The sequence below is a fragment of the Rhinolophus hipposideros genome, assembly GCF_964194185.1.
Source record: "Rhinolophus hipposideros genome assembly, chromosome: 10".
Lineage (NCBI taxonomy): Eukaryota > Metazoa > Chordata > Mammalia > Chiroptera > Rhinolophidae > Rhinolophus > Rhinolophus hipposideros.
In genome coordinates, this window is record NC_138056.1 from 10,578,984 (window position 1) to 10,598,646 (window position 19,663).

Sequence of the window (19,663 nt, forward strand, 5' to 3'; positions counted from 1 at the left end):
TGAGTGTCTTTAGTTGCGCTGTCATGGCTGCCTCGATGTCCTGAATCAATTCAAAATGTTTACCTTTCATGGTCATTTTGACTTTGGGGAAAAGCCAGAAGTCGCACAGTGCCAATCTGGTGAATAAGGTGGATGAGGACACACTGTAATGTTTTTATTTTGACAGAAACTGTCGTACCAGAAGTGATATGTGATCAACAAATACAGTGAATGATGCTGCTAAGTGCCATCCAATGGAAAGGCAGGGATCTTCAATATGGGGACACGGTACATAGAATCAAAGTTAACAGTGTGTGACAAGTTTCAACTGTTCAGTGCAGTTGGGTGTGAGCTACAGTTGAGAGAAGGTGTGTTTTAAAGTGTGCCGTAAATCATCCGCCATCAGGACAATGCTCCGTGTCACACATCGCTTCTGGTATTCAGCAATAAAAACATTACAGTATGTCCTCATCCACCTTATTCACCAGATCTAGCAACCATGCGACTTCTGGCTCTTCCCCAAAGTCAAAATGATTCAAGACATTGAGGGCAGCCATGACAACAACTAAAGATACTTCCAGAGCTGCTTCATAAAGTGGCAAGAACGAGGAGATAAGTGTGTTTGAAGTGAGGGGGAGTATTTTGAGAGGGATTAATGGCAATGTGTCTTTTACTGTAATAAACTTTTTTTATTTAAACATTCACTGTATTGTTTGATCACACCTCGTATATATTCAAGACCAAAGAGCAGATGGCAAAACAACAGATTACCCAGAATATATAGTCACAGACATATCTTGCAAACCAAAGATTTCACTCGGAAGTAATTTCACTTTCAAATAAGTCTGCATTACAAGTTACATACACCTTCCATAAACTATACAATACTATGGAAGAATTGGATAAACCTCAAGGTCACTACCTGAAGAGTTGTTTCAGTTAAAAGTCTATCACTTAAATTTCATCAATTTAAAAAGTAGAATAAGAGTTTATTATCTAAATATCCTAAAAATATAAACTGTACTCTCCTTGCAGTAGAAGCAAAAAGTCTAAAACACTTTAAAAATCTTATTTTTGCAACAGGAAATGATGGCTAGATAGAAAATTTTTCCGATCAAGGTTATTACATCATCGGCTTTATCTGCCCTTCTTTTGAAGACCAAAAGATTTGCATACTTTTCTAGCTGTTCTACTCCTTCTGAAGCCCTATACCTACTGTCTTACCCATTCATTTGTATGTCTAAGTACTGCTTTGAATTAAACTTTTCAAGCTTTTGAGAAGAGTCTCTGGCAATAAAACTGTCAGCTGCTTGAGGCCACAATATGCATATGTCAACATTCCTCCTCACTTTCCCACCCTTTTTTCCACTAGTGGCTTCAAAATCTGTTAGGTTTCCATGTAAGGAGTAATTGCCCACTCACTTTCTAGGAGGTTCCTCATCCTCCCTAATTTCATTCTCTTCTTCTTTCACCTCTACCTCTACTTCCACTTTAATTTCTTTCTTCTCCTTCTCTTCTTTCACCTTCCCTGATTTTCTCCGTGGCTTTGGGGTTTCCCTGAAAACACAAATACATTTCAACATTGGTATCTAGCAAAGGATTTTGCCAACGAAAACTGACAACAAGGTAAAGCCTGGGATTACCACTGATTTACTGTAAAATTATGATCCTTAGCTCATGAAATGTGATTTCCAGACAACCATTCCTCATACGCAGAGTAATGATAACTATTTAAAACCTATGGGATGAATCCCCAGAGTAATGATGCCCTAGAATGAAATCTCACTATTCTTGTAAAGAGAAACAAAATAAAAATAGAAAAGTCTAAGTAATCATCAGGCAATTCATGATCTCGTTATGATAATATGCAGACATAACAATATAGATAGGATCAAAATAAAGCTCTATAAATAGAAGAGAGGGCTGTACAAGAGAGTAGTAAGATGTTAGATTTGCAAAATAAGTATACAATTATCCATTTAAAGTAAGTCTATATCCATTAGTTTGGCAACAAGGCAAAATAAAAGAACGCAATAGTTATTTTCTAACTTATTTTTCATAGACAAGTAAAGTGAGACATGCCTTTCTAAGTGGGGTTTGTAGGTCTCATCTCTTGGGTCATCTTTGAATGGTATTTCCTCTTCACTGATTAACATCTCTTCTTCCTCCTCCTCCTCCTCATCACTACTTAAAAGAAGCAAAAAAAGATTAGAAATTCTAGTTGTTAGGATTATATCTGAGTAGATTTTCTAATTTTAGTATACGTGCTGCTGAAGTGAACATTGGATTTTATTCAGGAATTTTTTTAGAGGTAGCCAAAGATTCACAGTAAGTTACCTAGAATTTTTATCCTTATAATTTAGTTGAACTGCAATCTATCTGTTTCATCCTGAAGAACTGGAACTAAAATTCCTAGATATGCTATATATACATATGAAGTATATGTATACTTCATTAAATAAAGTTAATGACTGCTCAATGGCACTTTATAATGCTATGTCTAATAATCTGCTGTATCAAAAAACACCTATCAACACACATCTTTATCACCCAAGATACTGATAAAATTTCAAAAGCCTGGTCTAAAACACACACACACGTTTCATATTACTGCCTAGCATGGAATAAGACAGAACACAGAAGATACTCAAGACAATTTCTGAACTATATAACTAAAGATTATCTGGCTAAAGCTCTAATCAAGAACAAAGAGGAATCTAAATTGAACATGAAACTGAAGTTAATTTCTCTTAGAGCTCAGAATTTTCTCAAGTAGAAAACAACTTTGACTCATTTAATGTGACTGTGCTCTACGTCCCCAAGGGTTACATAAATGAAATATGAAAAGTGTCTTACCTAATGCCACCTGGAGATTGATGCTCTTCTGTAACAACTGGAAAAATAGAGGCAAAACAAAACATAGTGTTATATCTAAAGAAGTATTTTCTCCTACAGCCAAGAGACTCAAACCAAATTACTCTCTGAAGTAATCACACGAAAGGAGAACATCTACAAAATTGTCAAAAAGGAACCCTTCCTGTATACCACTACACCCACCCCTGAAAGTTACGCTGTTCTGGTAAATGTTCAGCAGAGCAATGAAAATCAACAGACAACTGGTTCCTAAATAATCATGCTCTACTTGCACGGTACCATAGTCAAGCTGATCTGTATTTGGTTCCGACTTGCAGATGAGCTGCAATGAACCAGTCTTCGACCTAGAGCTTCGGGTGTTCTCAGTGTCACGATGCCGATGGATAGATGTCCTGCTGCTGCTGCGCCAGCCCCGGCTGGGCCTCGTTGCTGCAATCGAAACTTCCTGAGGGAGGGTAGAATCGTTTTCTTCTTCTTTCTCTTCCTTGGGATCTAGATGAAAACACATGCCATTCTTACTAAGTTTACAGTTAACCAATAACCATCGCTGTATACCTACTATTGTAAATAGTCAATGAAAAGAAGATAATTTTTCAGAAGAAAAATACCCTCAAATTTTTAAATGAAACAATAGGAACAACAAAATAAGCGAAAAATCAGGTAAAACTTATCCTTACTGTCATCTCTCTGAAGAAAAAACTTCATGTTGGAAAGTAGCAATTTTATACTGCTTTATCTACTAAGACATGGATTGCTAAGAGGAGCATGTAAAATATACCAAAGAATGTAACTGAATTCATGGAATTCTAACATTTAGATGTAAAGAAAGTAAATTAAGTCAGTGGTCCTAGAAAGATGACTGGAACTACAAGAGGCATGAAAAAGAACCCTATGTCTAGATGTTTTAACAACCAAACAATGTTGCAAGGAATCTGCTAAAGAGGAATCCCATAACAGGAATGCCTTTCCTTGACTATTTAAATAGTTTTACTTAGAAACTACAGCATGAATTTAAATTAATCTACAGGGCAAATCACGACCAAGTCCAGCGCCAGCGTAGTTCTGTTTCAGGTGTCCTATAAGACACTGAGCACAGGCACACACACAATCTGCTATTGTTACTCTGTATTACCCATGCTTTAAAGGGAGGTCATCCCCTTCTGCGCAATCGATAATAAAAACTTAGCATTAGAAATTGGCTTTCAAACCTAGAGTAGCTTATTATTACTTATATCTATGTAAGTTAGTGTATATTAGAAGTGAGCCTATTTTGACTATGGAAGATTCTTTAATAACCTTGGAATGGAAAGGGCCTAAGACTAGCACAAAATTTCACATCTTAAGACTGATACTCCTGAACGACATAAACATAAAAATTTTCTGCATGGCAAATTCCACTATAAGCGAAGTCTAACAGCCCAATAGAAAAATAGCTTGGTAAAAAATATGGCTTTCAAACATACAAACAAATAACAAAAAGCTCAATCCACTCATAACAGAGAAACTCAAATGAAAATGATAGCATGATTCCACTATTCCCCTATCATATTGGCAATAACCCAAATGCCTGACAACACACTGTATAGGTAAGGCTATAGGAAACAGCACTCTACTACAGATAATGGCATGCGTATCGGCAAAACCTCTATGAAGGACGATTTGACAATATCTATCAAAATTATAAATGCACACATCTTTTCATGCTCATTTCAACCACTAGGAATTTATCCTACAAAACTACAATCACACTTATAAAATGACTTATGTATATTCATTATAGCACTGTTTTCAGTAGTAAAAGAGTAGAAAACTATCAGAAGGAGACCAGTTATATGAATTTTGATACAGCTAGTCAATGGGCAACAGCATGGAATCAACCCCAAGACACTTTATTATGCAAAAAACCTATATCCATATAACACGCAAATATTATATATGTACCTATGTTTTATATATACACGTGTAATATATGTAACATATTATGTATACTATATGTTATGTATATAATGTATTATGCGTATGTAATATATATAAAGATGCTTCTTATGGATGATAACAATACTTCTGGAAGAATATACAAGAAACTGATAAACACTGGTCATCTTCTGGGAAGGTCCAAATATACATCCAGCAATTCTACCTCTAAGTATCTACCTTAGGAAAATAAACTGACACATGGAGGTTCACTATAGCATGTTTATAACAACTAAAGAATGGAAACCACCTAATCCTCCATCAACAAAAAAGTATTTAAATAAACCATGCCCTATTACCAAGATGGAATATTATATAGAGGAATCTGTAAAAAACGACGCAGAATTATGGCAAAAACATTGTTACACGGAAAAAATAAGATATAGTATATAAAAAACTTCTTTATTTTTTTAAAGATCTGCAAAACACAGTTTCTTCCACTGTGGAACGAGGTGGTAACTTGGGGCTACTTCAGCTTGAACTATACTGTTTAAAAGTTTTATGAGAATATATTCAGGTAACACAATAAAAAAGGTTTGAAATGTAGATGAATAGCAGCGGAACTTCTAAAAACTTGACATAATTATTAAATCAGATGTGCATTTCGGTTCAGTTTTCCTTTCCAGCCATTATTGCCTTTGTCATCCTTCTCCTATCTGGCTACTGAAAGTATCAAAATTATAAAAGGCTAGAGTTGAAACTATCTTCAAGACTTTCTAGTCTAACTACAATCAACTTGTTCAAGATCACAAAGCTAGCTAAGCAGACCTAGACTTAAAAATCATGTCTTGAGACCATTTTACACATAGGTCATGGCCACTTTTAAGAGAATTTCTTCAAAGAGAGACATTCAACACCCTCCATAAAGTATTACAACATTAAATAATGGAGGGAAAATTCTTTTATTCAACCCAACTACACTAATATGGACTTTACACTCACTCCATAACCTTCTTGTACTCAATACAGTTCTTTTCTTCTTCATGATAAAAGGCCTGTATGCCTAACCCTTGTCATACTGTGGATCTTATCCACTGGACAAATGATAGCAATCTGACGAGAATTGCTTATTGTCATAAAGCATAACAGCCCATCTTATTGAATACCACACTCATCCCCCAAAACTCTAGTGATGGTGACATCAAGCAAAAATGTTTCTCGACAGAGACACACACACACACACACACACACACACACACACCTTGCCGAATTAACTTTGTAAAAACTCTGGGAAATAGTCAAAGGTTTACAGCAAACAAGTAAACACTGAACCAAGAAAAAGAGTTAAGCAAGATATTTAAGGAAATCTTTGTCAAATCATTTATTGAACACAAGCTGAAGGAAACAGCCTTTAGGAACAGCTAAAGGAAACAAGAATATGGTCTTTAAAAAATATGCTCAAAGAGCTATAGGAAACCATCAATAAAGAATTAAAGGAAATCAGGAGAATAATGCTTTGACAAATAGAAAATGTCAATGAAGATAGTAATTATAAAAATGAACCAAACAAATTCTGGCGTTGAAAAGCGCAACTGAAATGAAAATTCACTGGAGGGTTTCACTTAACAGCCGATTTGAGAAAGAAGATGAATCAGCAAAGTATAAGAGGTCAACTGTGAGTCTCTAGTCCAAAGAATAGAAAGGACAAAGAATGAAGAAAAATAAACAAAGCCTAAGAGACTTGTGGGACCATTACGCACATCAACATATCTACCCCAAAGGGAGAGCAGAAAATGGAGCAAAAAAGAATATTTGGAGAAACAAAGGTCAAAAACTTCCCCAAATTAATAAAAAACATGAATCTACACAAACAAAAAGCTCAACGAACTCCAAACAGGATAAACTCAGAGTTCCACACTAAGACACACTATAATCAATCTGTCAAAAACCAAAGACAAAGAGAGAATCTTGAAAACAGCAAGAAGTGACTCATTAGTATAAAGGATGCTCAATAAGATTAACAGCCTGTTTCTCATCAGAAACCATGGAGACCAGAAGGCAGAGAGAGACTATTCTTTAAAAATGAAGGAGAAATTAAAACATTCCCAGATAAACAAAAGCAGAGTTTGTTGCTAGTAGGCCTGCCCTACAAGAAATGCTATAGGGAGTCCTCCAGCTGAAATGAAAGGACACTAGACAGTAATTTAAAGCCATATGAAGAAATGAAAATAGTTGTAAAGGTAATTATATAGGCAAGTATAAAATAGTATTATTGTATTTTTGGTGCCTCAGAATTCTGTCATCCATTAGTCATTAACAAAAACAATTTCCATATTTTTAGGTATTTTGTGAAGCAACACTCCACTTCTGGTACCAAAATCTGTGTTAGTTCCCTAGGGTTGCCGTAAGAAATGACCACAAAGACCTGTTTATCTATAAATATCCCATTTCCAAATAACGTCATTCACAGGTACTCAACATCTTTTTTGGGGAAATAATTCAACCCATTGCAAGTAGCTCTAATACAAGATGATACAGACCTCAAGTCAAAAACTGGTATGAGACAAATACACTGTATATTGATAACAAACGTCCATCAATCAAGAAGATATAAAAATTAGAAACCTATATCTACATAATATATAAAGCAAAAAATGACAGAATTGAAAGGAGAAATAGGAAGTACTAAAATAAGTTGGATAGGTTAATACAACTACAATGGATAGAGTAACAATCAGAAGTTCAATATAAAGAATTTGAGCAAATCTACAAAAAAATTATGCCAGACATATAGAAACAGCAGAATACATGCACACAGAAGATTCTCCAAGGTAGACCATATGTTAGGACACAAAACAGGTTTCAAATTTTAGAAGATTGATATCATATAAAGAATGTCCTCTGATCACAATTGAATGGAACTAGAAATTGGTATAAGGAAACTAGACGATTCACAAACGTGTGGAAATTAAACAACACTCTTAAACCACCAATGGGTTAATGAAGAAATCACAAAGAAAATTAGAAAATACTTAAAGATGCAATAAAATAAAAACACAACATACGTAACTTATAGGATGCAGTGAAAGCAGTGCTCAGAGGAAAATTTTATATACATAAATGCCTACATTAAAAAAAGGAAAAAAAAGCACAGATCTAATCAATAACCTAACTTTATACCTTAAAAGTGTGTGTGTGTGTGTAATGAGGGGGGCAGAAGGGGGAAACCAAACCCAAAGCTGCAAGAAAGGAAACAAAGACAGAGATAAATGAAATAAAGAAAATAAAAACACAATAGAGAAAAATCAATGGAACCAAAAGTTCACTCTTTGAAAAAAAATCTACGAAATTGACAAACCTTTAGCTAGACTAAGGAAAAAAAAAGGAGAAGATTCCAATTACTAAAATTTGAAATAAAAGTGGGGACATTATCACTTACCTTATAGAAATAAAAAGGATTTAAGAGAACACAATGAAAAACTGTATGCCAACAAATCGGATAATCTACATGAAATAAATTCCTAGACACATACGTACTAACTCAAGAAACAGAAAATCTACACACTTATAACAAGTGAAGACACTGACTTAGTAATCAAAAACCTCCCAATGAAAAATGAGTCCAGGAACAGATAGTTTCACTGGTGAATCGTACTAAATATTTAAAGAGGAATTAATACTAATTCTTCTCAAACTCTTCCAAAACAATAAAAGGAGGAAACACTTCCCAACTCATTCTATAAAGCCAGCATCACTCTGATACCAAAGCAGGAGAAAGCTACTATAAGAAAATTATAGACCAATGTCCCTTGAAACCTGAATCCAGCGGCAGATTCAGACTACGCAGGATGTTAACACACTAAGACCAAGTGGGGTGCACCCCAGGATTTTGAGGGTAGTACAACATACAAAAATCAACTGATGTAATATACCACACATTAACAGACTGAAGACAAAAAGTACACGACCATCTCAATTGATGGAGAAAAAGTATGACAAAATTACAGATTTTCATGGTAAGAATATACAACAAACTAGGAACAGAATCCACTTCCTCAACCTGATAAAGGGTATTTAACAAAACCCCAGAGCTAACATACTCAGTGGCGAAAGACTGAAAGCCCTCGCCCTAAAATCAGGAACGAGACCAGGATGCCCTCTTTCTCCACTTCTATTTAACACTGTATTAGAATTTTAGCGAGAGCAATTAGGCAAGGGAGGTGGGGGAGAGGGAAACGCAAAATTGGAAAAGAAGTAAAACTGTCTCTATAGAGGAAATGACCTTATTTCTAAAAAAATTTAGAAGAATCAACAAAAAACTACTAAAGCTAACACAAGTTTAGCAAAGCTGCATAATACAAAAATCAACATACATAAATTAGTTGTTTTTAAATACACCAGCAATGAGCAATCCAAAAAGGAAATTAAGAAAATGATTCCATTTACAATAAAGAAGAATAAAATATTTAAATATTACTAAGATGGCAATATTCCCCAAATAGATCTATAGACTGAATATAATCACTATAAAAATCCCAGCTTCCTTTTAGCAGAAATTGACAACCTGATCCTAAAATTCAGATGAAAATGCAAGGGACCTACAGTGTGGTGCTAGAGTAAGGACAGACATGTAGACCAATGGCACTGAACTAAGAGTCCAGATGTAAACCCATACATCTATGGTCAACTGATTTTCAACAAGGCTGCCAAGACCATTAACGGAGAAAAGAATAGTCTCTTCAACAAATGGTTTTGGGACAAGTGGATACCCACATGCAAAGAGTGAAGTTGGACCCTTTATACCATATACAAAAATTAACTTGAAATGGAGCAACAAAGACCTCAATGTAAGACCTAACATTAAAAAACTCTTAAGGGCCGGCCCGGTGGCTCAAGTGGTTAGAGCTCCATGACTCTAACTCCGAAGGCTGCCAGTTTGATTCCCACATGAGCCAGCACAAGGTTGCCAGTTCGACTCCGGCAAGAGTTGGTGGGCTGTGCCCCCTGCAACTAGTAACTGGAGCTGAGCTGCGCCCTCCACAACTAAGATTGAAAGGACAACTTGACTTGGAAAAAAGTCCTGGAAGTACACACTGTTCCCCAATAAAGTCCTGTTCCCCTTCCCCAATAAAATATAAAAAAACAAAAACAAAAACAAAAAAACCTCTTAAAAGTAAAGAAAACCTAGAGAAGGGGAAAAATATCTGCAGGTCATATGTCTAATATCAAGAAGATATCAAGAACTCTCTCAGTTAAACAACAAAAAGACAAACCACGCAATTAAAAAACGGGCAAAGGACTTAAACACACATTTCTCTAAAGATATACAAATGGCCAGAAAGTACATGAAAAGATGCTCAACATTAAGTCATTAATGAAATGCAAACCAAAACTACAATAAGATTACTACTTTACACTCACTAGGCTGGCTATTACTAAAAAAAAAAAAAAGAAAGAAGTTGGAGAAGGTGTGGAGAAATTGGAATTGTTGTACATTGCTGATGGGAATGTAAAATGGCATAGCATAGTCTCTGTGGAAAACAGTTGGCAGTTCCTCAAAAATATATACATAAACATAGAATTACCATGACACAGCAATTCCATTTCTACATATACACTCCCCAAATCGAAAACAGGTATCCAAACAAAAACTTGTACACGAATGTTCACACCAGTAAAATTCACAATAGCCAAAATGTATCCATCAATCATTGAACGGATAAACAAAATGAAACATTATTCATAAAATGCAATGAACTACTAATACATGCTATGAATGAACTAATACATGCTATGAATGAATCTTGAAAATATACAACACAAGCCAGACATGAAAATTACATATTGTATGATCCCGTTTATATGAAATATTCAGAACAGGTAAATTTAATGTCTTAAGGTAAAAGTAGATTGTTAGAGGCTGGGGAGAGGGGGAAATGGGGAATGACTGCTTTTAATCGGGGTAAGGGGTCTAGTTTGGTCAGGGTGGAAATGTCTGGGACTAGATAGAGGTAATGAATGCACAACATTGTAAATGTACTAAATGTCACTGAGTTATAAACTTTTAAATGGTTACATTTTTGTTACATGAATTTCACCCCCCCAAAAAAATTATATCTCTCTATCTGGGGGGGAAAAAAGCACTGTCAGGTTCCCAGAGTAGAAACTGACAACAGAAGGATAATTCTTACATTAGGATAAACAATCATGACCAGATAGAAAAGAACCACATTTCTTCTGTGTGGTACTTCAAAGGCAATTTCTAGTTGTTTCTCATAATAGCTGTTGGTCTGAGGAGACTCTTTGATAAAGAGGAGAGAAAAGCCAGAGTGGCCTAAGGGAAGGAAGACATAAGGCAAGCCATTGCCTGAGCAAGATGCAAGCAGTGAATTCAGCCACGTCCTTGAAAGAGGAAGAAGGGATAAAGTATGAGTGGTTGACAGTGTGCACTGAGACAAAAAGATGCTAGTACTACTAGCAAGAATGTTTCTCCTAATTCTTCTAGGTAGCAAAAGATAAAACGTAAGAGTGATTTATCTCAATCCTACAGCAACAGGTAATTATTTCAAAACAAGCTAACTCATTAAATTCCAAAAAGGGATAGTCACTTCATTATGATAAAATACTTCAAGTTAGAAGGGTCATCCTAATATGATCTGGTCCTCTTTCAGGGTGCCCCATTTTTCTAACTCAAGCTTAGAGAAATCAAATTACTTGTTCAAGATTACAAAGCTAACATTGACTGTTGAGTGAAAATGGAGTGGTTGATTGATAGGTTGGGAAAAAGCTAAAGGTCTTTTCACTCCTATCTAAATACTTACATTTTCTCTGAGAAACTAATCCTTAAATACTGGTTAAGTGCCTGGCAGTATAATATTTTTTTCATCTTTCCAAAGTTGGCCCGCATAACCCTGTCAAGTGTTGTTATTACTTGTCTTTATAGAGGAGGAAAGCAAGTAGCAAGCGACTTCCCAGACTCACATACAAGTTGTAGAGCTGGAATTGGAACCCAGGGATAGCTAAATCCAAAGTCTATATTCTTTCTATAGACCATACCTATTCACATAAGAGGAACGGGAAAACACCAGTCCAAGGGCTTCACTCAGATTTGGCTCATTTCCACCCAGCTCAAGTGCCAAGAGGTGGCCCCATTTATGTAATATACTGATCTAAAAGACAAGAATTACTCCCTAAAAGTGATTTTTTAAATCTAAAACTGCATGTAGTATTTTATTATGTTTCAAAACAGAGAGCTGGAGGCATTTTTTATAATTAAAACCTAGCAAAAAAGCTGAGAGATCTTCAAAGTTTAATTAAGAAATTAAATGAGCTGCACATTTCAATCTGGTTTACTCATTTTTAAATCAACAAAACTGAGTGTATGTATATGTGCTAATATTTACATTTGATTTTTCTTTCTTGTTTTAGTTATTTCCTTCACTGTTTATTACATCTGTTTTTATTTTATTTCCAGCAGACACTAGCCACTGGTGTGTTGAAAGGAAGTAAAGGATAAAAGATATTAATGAGCATTTATGAAATTTCTAGATAAAAATCAGAATCACAACCTAGTTGCATTTATTTTCAAAGCATAGGTGTTAGGTGAATAAACTGTCTCTTAAAAACATTAAAACTGCTTAGACATAGGTTTGAGAAAGTGAAAGGATGCTTTTTCTTTGAAACTGCAGCTCTGAAAATTAGTGTTCATTAACTTCATTAACTTTATAGCTAACAGTTAGCTCAAAATTTAACCTTTCAGTTTGAATAAATATGGCTGGACTCTGAAGGATGAGTAACTGCCAGCTAGGTGATAGTATGAAGGAAGAGCGCATGTAAATGAGATGGGAATGAAAGTAAGAAGACCAATATGACTGGAGCAGAGCATGACAGAAACTGTCATCACTTATAATGTTGCTGAGGAGAAAGGAAAAATTCTAATAAAGAAGGAAGCCACAGAAAGCCAGGGAAGAGTTTAAACAAAGGCATGATCAGGTTTGCAGTTTTAACGTTCACTCTGGTTGCAGGTGAGAGAATGGCCTAGGTGGGGTAAGAGGAGATTAAGGAGACAAGCTAAAAGTCTACTGCTAACAGGTAAGTCTATTGCAACAGACTAGGCAACAAATAATAGCCCAATACAGAATAACAGCATTGGAGATAGAAAGAATTGGAAATAGGTGAAATACTTAGGAGACCGACAGACAGGACTAATAAAATGACTTAATAGGAGGGGACACAGAGAGGTGTCATACATTTAATTAGTTTCTAGATTTATGTCCTGAACAATTAGATGGATAGTAGGAGCATTCACAGAAAAGGATCAGGTGTTTTTTTTGTTGTTTTGAAGACACAGTAGAGAGAACATGTATTCCATTTTGGACATATGTGTTAAGTTTGAGATGTCTGCTGAATAAAACAACTGTGCACACAGACAATCCAATCAGCATTTTAGTAGTTTACTCTAAAAGTAAAAAAAAATTAGGGAACATCCGAAACTTGAGGAAAATCTCTAAGAAGAGAGCCTAAATAAACAAATGGGAAAAACAACTTGAAAGAAATAGGAAATTCAGGGAACAGAAACGTGTGTGCATGCATGTGTGTGTACAAATGAGAAGCAAGTACATCATTAGATAAAAATAGTATACTGTTTAACAAAATACTCAAAAAGGTCTTTGAAATTTAAAAAATATAGCAAAAATTTAAACCTTGAAGGTAAGTCAGGCTGAGAAAATTTCTGAGGAAGTAGAACAAAAATAGAAAGGGTTAAGAATAGAAAGGGTTAAAGAATAATGGGACAAAAGATAAAACTAAAGGCTAAAAAAAGTAAAAGTGATAAAAGTTAACAATGAAATAAGAACATAAAATCTGCCACAAATTAAGGATATATTGTAATGGTGAACGGTATGTCACCTTAGCTAGGCTATGCTGCCCAGCTGTTTGGTCCAACACCAGTCTACATGTTGCTGTGAATATATTTTTTAGATGTCATTAACATTTACATCAGTACACTTTGAATAAATGACTCTCCATAATATGGGTGGGTCTAAGAGCAAAGAAAGGGTCCATGGAAAAGGAATTCGGCCTCAAGAATGCAACATAAAACCCTGAGTTTCCAGTACTGCGGATTTTAGACTGAAGACAGCAACACCATCTCTTACCTGAATTTCCAATCTGCTGGTTTGCCCTGTGGATTCTGAACTTGACAGCATCAGGTGAGCTAATTCCTTAAACTAAATCTCTCTATATACATATCCCATTGGTTCTGTTTCTCTGAAGTACCCTGAGTAATACAAACTTTGGTACTGAAAGTGATTCCAGAGAAGAGAATCTTAAGGATGAGTTTTCTTTTTGTTTGTTTGCTTTTTAGTATTAGTTTTCTGAACTGGTTCTGGGGTTTCTGAAATTGGTTCTCTAATCTGATTAGATTTAAAGGCACTAATGACTCTATTTCCAGTAAAAAGTGACCACTAAAAGTCCATGGCATGATGTGGCAACAGAAATAGGCAAAATATCACCAATGGATACTCCCAATCAAATACTTGTAAGAGGCCAGTTTCTGGTAATCATGTATTTGATACCTTAGAACATTTCAAAATAACAAGCATGAGATTGGCTGGTTGCTCCTAAATTGCATTGGATAAAAGTGGGGAAATATAAGGACATGCTCAAGGATTCCAATTCTCAGCTCAAGCACCACATAAATAACCTGAAAGTTTTTATGCCTGCCCTGAAAAGAAATCCTTGTCCCCTGTAACTGCAGGGCTGAGATTGCTGAAAACAACCCAGAGTCTCACACCAAGGCCAACCTGGCTGTAGGTATTGCTGAATGCCTAATCTGCTAGAGCAGAGACCAACAGAGTCCCTGATAATGGCACCATTCCCCAGGGTGATCGGTCAGCTACCTGGTGGCAGGCTCACTGCGTTGGACCACTTCCATCATGCAAGTGACAGTGCTTTGTTTTGTTCGTATTGGAAGAGACACCCTGGATATGGATTTGCCTCCCCTGCACACAACGCTTCTGCCCAAACCACCATTCATGGACTTGTAGAATACTTTATTCACAGTTATGGTAGCCCACACAGCATGGATTCTGGTCAAGGGAGCTCACTTCACAGCACATGAAATGCAGCACTGGGCCCATGCTCATACAATTCACTAGTCTTCCATGTTCCCCACCATCCTGAAGCAGCTGGTGTCACAGAACAGTGGAATGGCAATAACAAACATTTGTGAGGTTTTGAAGAAACAGAATCCATCATCTACTAACAGTGGAAACTTAAGTGTCATAGCCACCATGGAATACCATTTTGTTAGTTTCTTAAAGATGAATGGATAAATCAGACGCAATCAGGAATGTTCAAGGTGGCTGTGGATAAATCAAATGGCGTATTTCCATACAAAGGAATAAAAATATCGATGTATGCTACATGGATTAACCTCAAAAATATGTTAAAAGAAACAAAATAAAAAACACAGACTGTATGTACAATTCCATTTATAAAATGTTCAGAAAAGGCAAATCTATATACAGAACTGTATGCTTGAAATAGGTGAATTTTATGGTATAAAAATTTTGCCTCAATAAAGTAATAAAACATGCATCACAGCAATAGTCATAAAGGCCAATAACTAAAAGCTACTATCAACAGTAAAATGGATAAATTGTGATATATTCCCACAGTGGAATAATAGACAGCAATGAAAATAAACAATCTACAACAAACACAAAGAAATATCACATAAATGGTGAGCAAAAAAAACTAATTCGTGCTATTCCAAGTCAAAATGATGTTTACACTTGGGGGTGGTCGATTCATGTTCTGTTTCTTGAGCTGGGTGTAGGTTTTATGGACTGAGCTCACCTTGTGAACACTTATGGAGTGGTACATTTATGATAAGTACATTTTGTATATTTTTATACTGAGAGTTTCTTTTTTAAAAATCACCTGTAATCCCAGAAAAAACACTGAAACATCAAATCTCCTTCAATGAGGTATGGTTAAAAAAATTATGGAATACACATATATTAGTAGCCATGCTTGGATGCCCACCAAGTATCTACTCACCTCTTCCTCTTTCCTTAAAGAATCGATCCCAACCTTAGAAACATAGTGGGATTCCTGATTAGTGTAAGCTAATGGTTTACAAGGTAGTTTGTATACTCCAAAGGGTCTCCAAGATCTTTAAAAGGCCAAAACTCGACACAAAAAAAGTGCTGGGATTTTTATTTAGATTACACTGCATTTACACATCAATACGGGGAGAAATTACATTTTTTTTTTTTTTTTTACTTAAAAATCTTTTTTTTACTTAAGTATAGATGGTAAACAATCTTACAGTGGTTAAATAGTTTCAGGTGTACAATATAGTGATTTGACATATTTATACCTTATAACATGATCACCCCATTAATTCAAGTAATCATCTCTACCATGTCAATTTATTACAATATTATTGACTACATTCCCCTTCCCCTTTTCATCCATCCTTCCATCCCTTCCCCTCTGGTAACCATCCTTTCGGTCTCTGTTTATGAGTCTTTCCACATAAAAGACAATATGGGCTTTGTCTTTCTCTGCCTGGCTTACTTCACTCAGCATAATACCCTCTAGATCCATCCATGTTGTCACAAATGGCAAGATTTCATTCTTTTTTACTGCTGCGTAATATTCTACTGTATATAGATCACATCTTTATCCATTCATCATCTATCGATGGACACCTAGGTTGCTTCCTCATCTTGGCTATTGTAAATAATGCTGCAATGAACACAGGGGTGCTTATCTTTTTGAATTAGTGCTTTTGTTTGCCTTGGATAAATATCCAGAAGTGAAATTGCTGGGTCAAATGGTATATCTATTTTTATTTGGAGTAATCTCCATACTTTATTCCCATAGGGGCTGCACCAATTTGCAGTCCCACCAGCGTTCCCTTTTCTCCACATCTTTGACAACACGTGATACTGTGAACTTTTTGATAGACTATGTGAGGTAATACCTCACTGTGGTTTTGATTTGCATTTCCCTGATTAGTGATGTTGAGCATCTTTTCATGTCTGTTGGCTATCTGTACATCTCTTTTGGAGGTCTTTTCATGTTCTCTGCCCATTTTTCAATTGTATTGTTTTTTTTTTGTTACTGAGTTATATGAGTTTCTTATATATGTTGGATATCAACCCCTTATTGGATATATCATTAGCGAATATATTCTCCCATTCAGTAGGTTGTCTTTTTGTTTTGTTTTTTCCTTTGCCGTGCGGAAGCTTTTTAGTTTGATAAAATCCCATTTGTTTATTTTTGCTTTTGTTTCCCTTGCTCGAGGGCATGTTATCCAAAAAGATATTACTCAGACTAATGTCAATTTACTTGTTTTCTTCTAGGAGTTTTATGGATTAAAGCCTTACATTTAAGGCTTTAACTCATTTTGAATTTATTTTTGTGTATGGTGTAAGAAAGTGGTCCAGTCTCTTTTCTTTTTTTATTTTGCATGTATCTATTCAGTTTTCCCAATACCACTTAACAATATTGAGTTTTCAAACCCATGAGCAAAGTGCATGGCTATTGATTTAGGTCTTTAATTTCACTTAGCAATGTTTTATACTTTTCAGTGTGTAAGTCTTTCACATATTTGTCAGATTCATCCCTTAGTAGTTCAGATTTTTTGATACTATCTAGTGGTTATTATTTAATTTTATAATTTCAATTTTTTTGTTGCTAATATACAGAAATACAAACTGATTTTTATGTTGATCTTGTATCAAATGAGTCGGGGCTTCAAAAAGACTTGCAGCTTTTGCCTTCAGCCTTTGGAACACTGCCCTGGGACCATCATGACATGAAAATATCTGGATTAAAAGACCAATGAGGAAACAACCCAACTGGAAAATAACAAATTATTGTACTTTAAACTGTTAAGTTTTTGGATGGCTTGTTACACAGCAATAGATAACTGCTAAAAAGAGTTTAGGGGGAGTCACAGTAAAGAAAATAAAGTTTAGAAATTTTCAGAGGCAAAATCACAAATAGAAACAGTCAGTAACAAGTTAGGATACAAGTTCCACATTTAGGATCAAAGAAACAAGCCAGGCAGCCAGGCAGAAGACTCAACCGGTTAACTCCTAAGGAAATCGACTGCACTGAAGCCTAGGAGGTCTTTGCCTGGATGCAGTTAGATGAACCTGGCTGGTTTAATTTAGAGGAGCTTGATCTTTCTTGGACTTAAATGTCCGGGAGTATTAAATCGGAGCTAAAGCCTTTTTGTCAGGGGTTCTGAGAAAAACAATCCTGACAATACCTTTTCAAATCACCTGGGACTACAGGTGATTTTTATTTATAGTCCTTAAAGGTCAGGGAGTATTAAATCGGAGCTAAAGCCTTTTTGTCAGAGGTTCTGGTCCACTCAGAATCATTTCAGTATGAGGATAATGTTATGCTCTCATGTAGAGATGGATGTCTCTTAGGGGTTTTGGATTCTTATGGGCTGAATATAGGTTTCCCCATTCAGAACCTTAGGTTTCTTTTGCTTCAATTTTCTTCTACCAGGGCATTCTGCTACAACTCTCAAGTGGTTCTGGCAGGGAAAGGGATTTCAATATAAAATAATTACTATTATATAATAGAATAAGCTTACAATGGTGTCAGAGATGGTTCTAATATCGCAATTGGTAAATTATTATGAAGTTATTTCTTTGTATATAGGAGACAGACTCCTTACCTGATTCATAAAATGTCCCATGACTGAAATGAGCTGATAATCAAGGCTTTCTAACCCTATGTCACAATCAACACACATCACAAATGAGATATGTCTGTACTTCGGGATGTCTGAACTAGAAAAAAATCACTTAAAGGACATGGGGCATTCCTAAGAAGGAACAAGATGTGTAAGTAGATCATTCTCATACTGACAGAAATAATATGGTTCCTGCAACCTTAAGATAAAGGTTAGAAGAAAATAGGATAAATAAAATGCCTATCTAACGTACTATCAGCCATTTGAGACATAAGCATTATTATAATAGTCAGAAGCCTGAGTTTCTGAAACCTATCAGACTACTGTGTGTATTTCCATAATTATCTCCACTTTGTTTTCCGTTAATTTCCATATTGAAATACTAGCCAATCTCAGCAGTATTAAAAGAAGTCAGGGAAAGCAAGTTGTTAAAAAAACTTATCCAACTTTAGAAAACTATCATTTGTTTTGTGGAGAGCTGTTTCACCAAAAACTGGTAACATATTTAAGGGTTAAGACTGGAATTATATGTGCCTTTTTTTTAACCTAGGTATCTTCCTTGCAGAGCTCTCTTCTATTCAAACCCTATAGGATTTTAACAAGGGAAACCAAGTTATCAACAAGGAGACTCAAATTTTTTCAAGAAAGAAGTGTTAAGAAATGTTCTGAGTAACTTCTCACATCATCCTTTGCAGAAAAACTCAAATGGTAAAATTAAAAAGGTAGACTTTTCTAATTGGAGTGTGAAAAAAAGATGGGAATACCTGTTCTATATATTTAAGAATAACACAAATACAGTTGACCCTTGAACAATGTGGGAATTAGGGGTATCAAACCCCTGCATACTCAAAAATCCAGGCATAACTTTGATTCCCCGAAAACTTAACTACTAATGGCCTACTGTTGACCAGAAGCCTTACTAATAACATAAATACATTAACATGTATTTTATGTTATATGAATTATATACTGTATTCTTACAATAAAGAAAATGTTAAGAAAATCATAATTTACAGTACTGTACTTATTTTTATTGAAAAAAATCTGCTTATAAGTGGATCTGCACAGTTCAAACCCATGTTGTTCAAGGAAGACCTGTATTGTTTAAGGATACTGGAAATGAGATGATAAGAAATAACCAAATGTATTACAACACAAGAAAAATAC

The 19,663-nt window shown here is 35.4% G+C and overlaps 1 protein-coding gene across 2 annotated transcripts in view; it reads right to left on the minus strand.

Annotated features, from left to right (window-relative positions):
• The window catches only part of ZFP91 (ZFP91 zinc finger protein, atypical E3 ubiquitin ligase), a 37,900-nt gene that overhangs the window by 9,079 nt on the left and 9,158 nt on the right, over window positions 1-19,663 (minus strand). The window contains exons 3-6 of one of the 2 annotated variants that reach the window (XM_081062400.1): window positions 3,133-3,345; window positions 2,836-2,872; window positions 2,062-2,163; window positions 1,402-1,536 (exon numbers count right to left, since the gene is read on the minus strand). In XM_081062400.1, coding sequence (XP_080918526.1) covers window positions 1,402-1,536; window positions 2,062-2,163; window positions 2,836-2,872; window positions 3,133-3,345 — 487 coding nt within the window. Of the gene's footprint in view, window positions 1-1,401; window positions 1,537-2,061; window positions 2,167-2,835; window positions 2,873-3,132; window positions 3,346-19,663 lie in introns of both variants that reach the window. The other variant, XM_081062399.1, reaches the window with a different exon arrangement.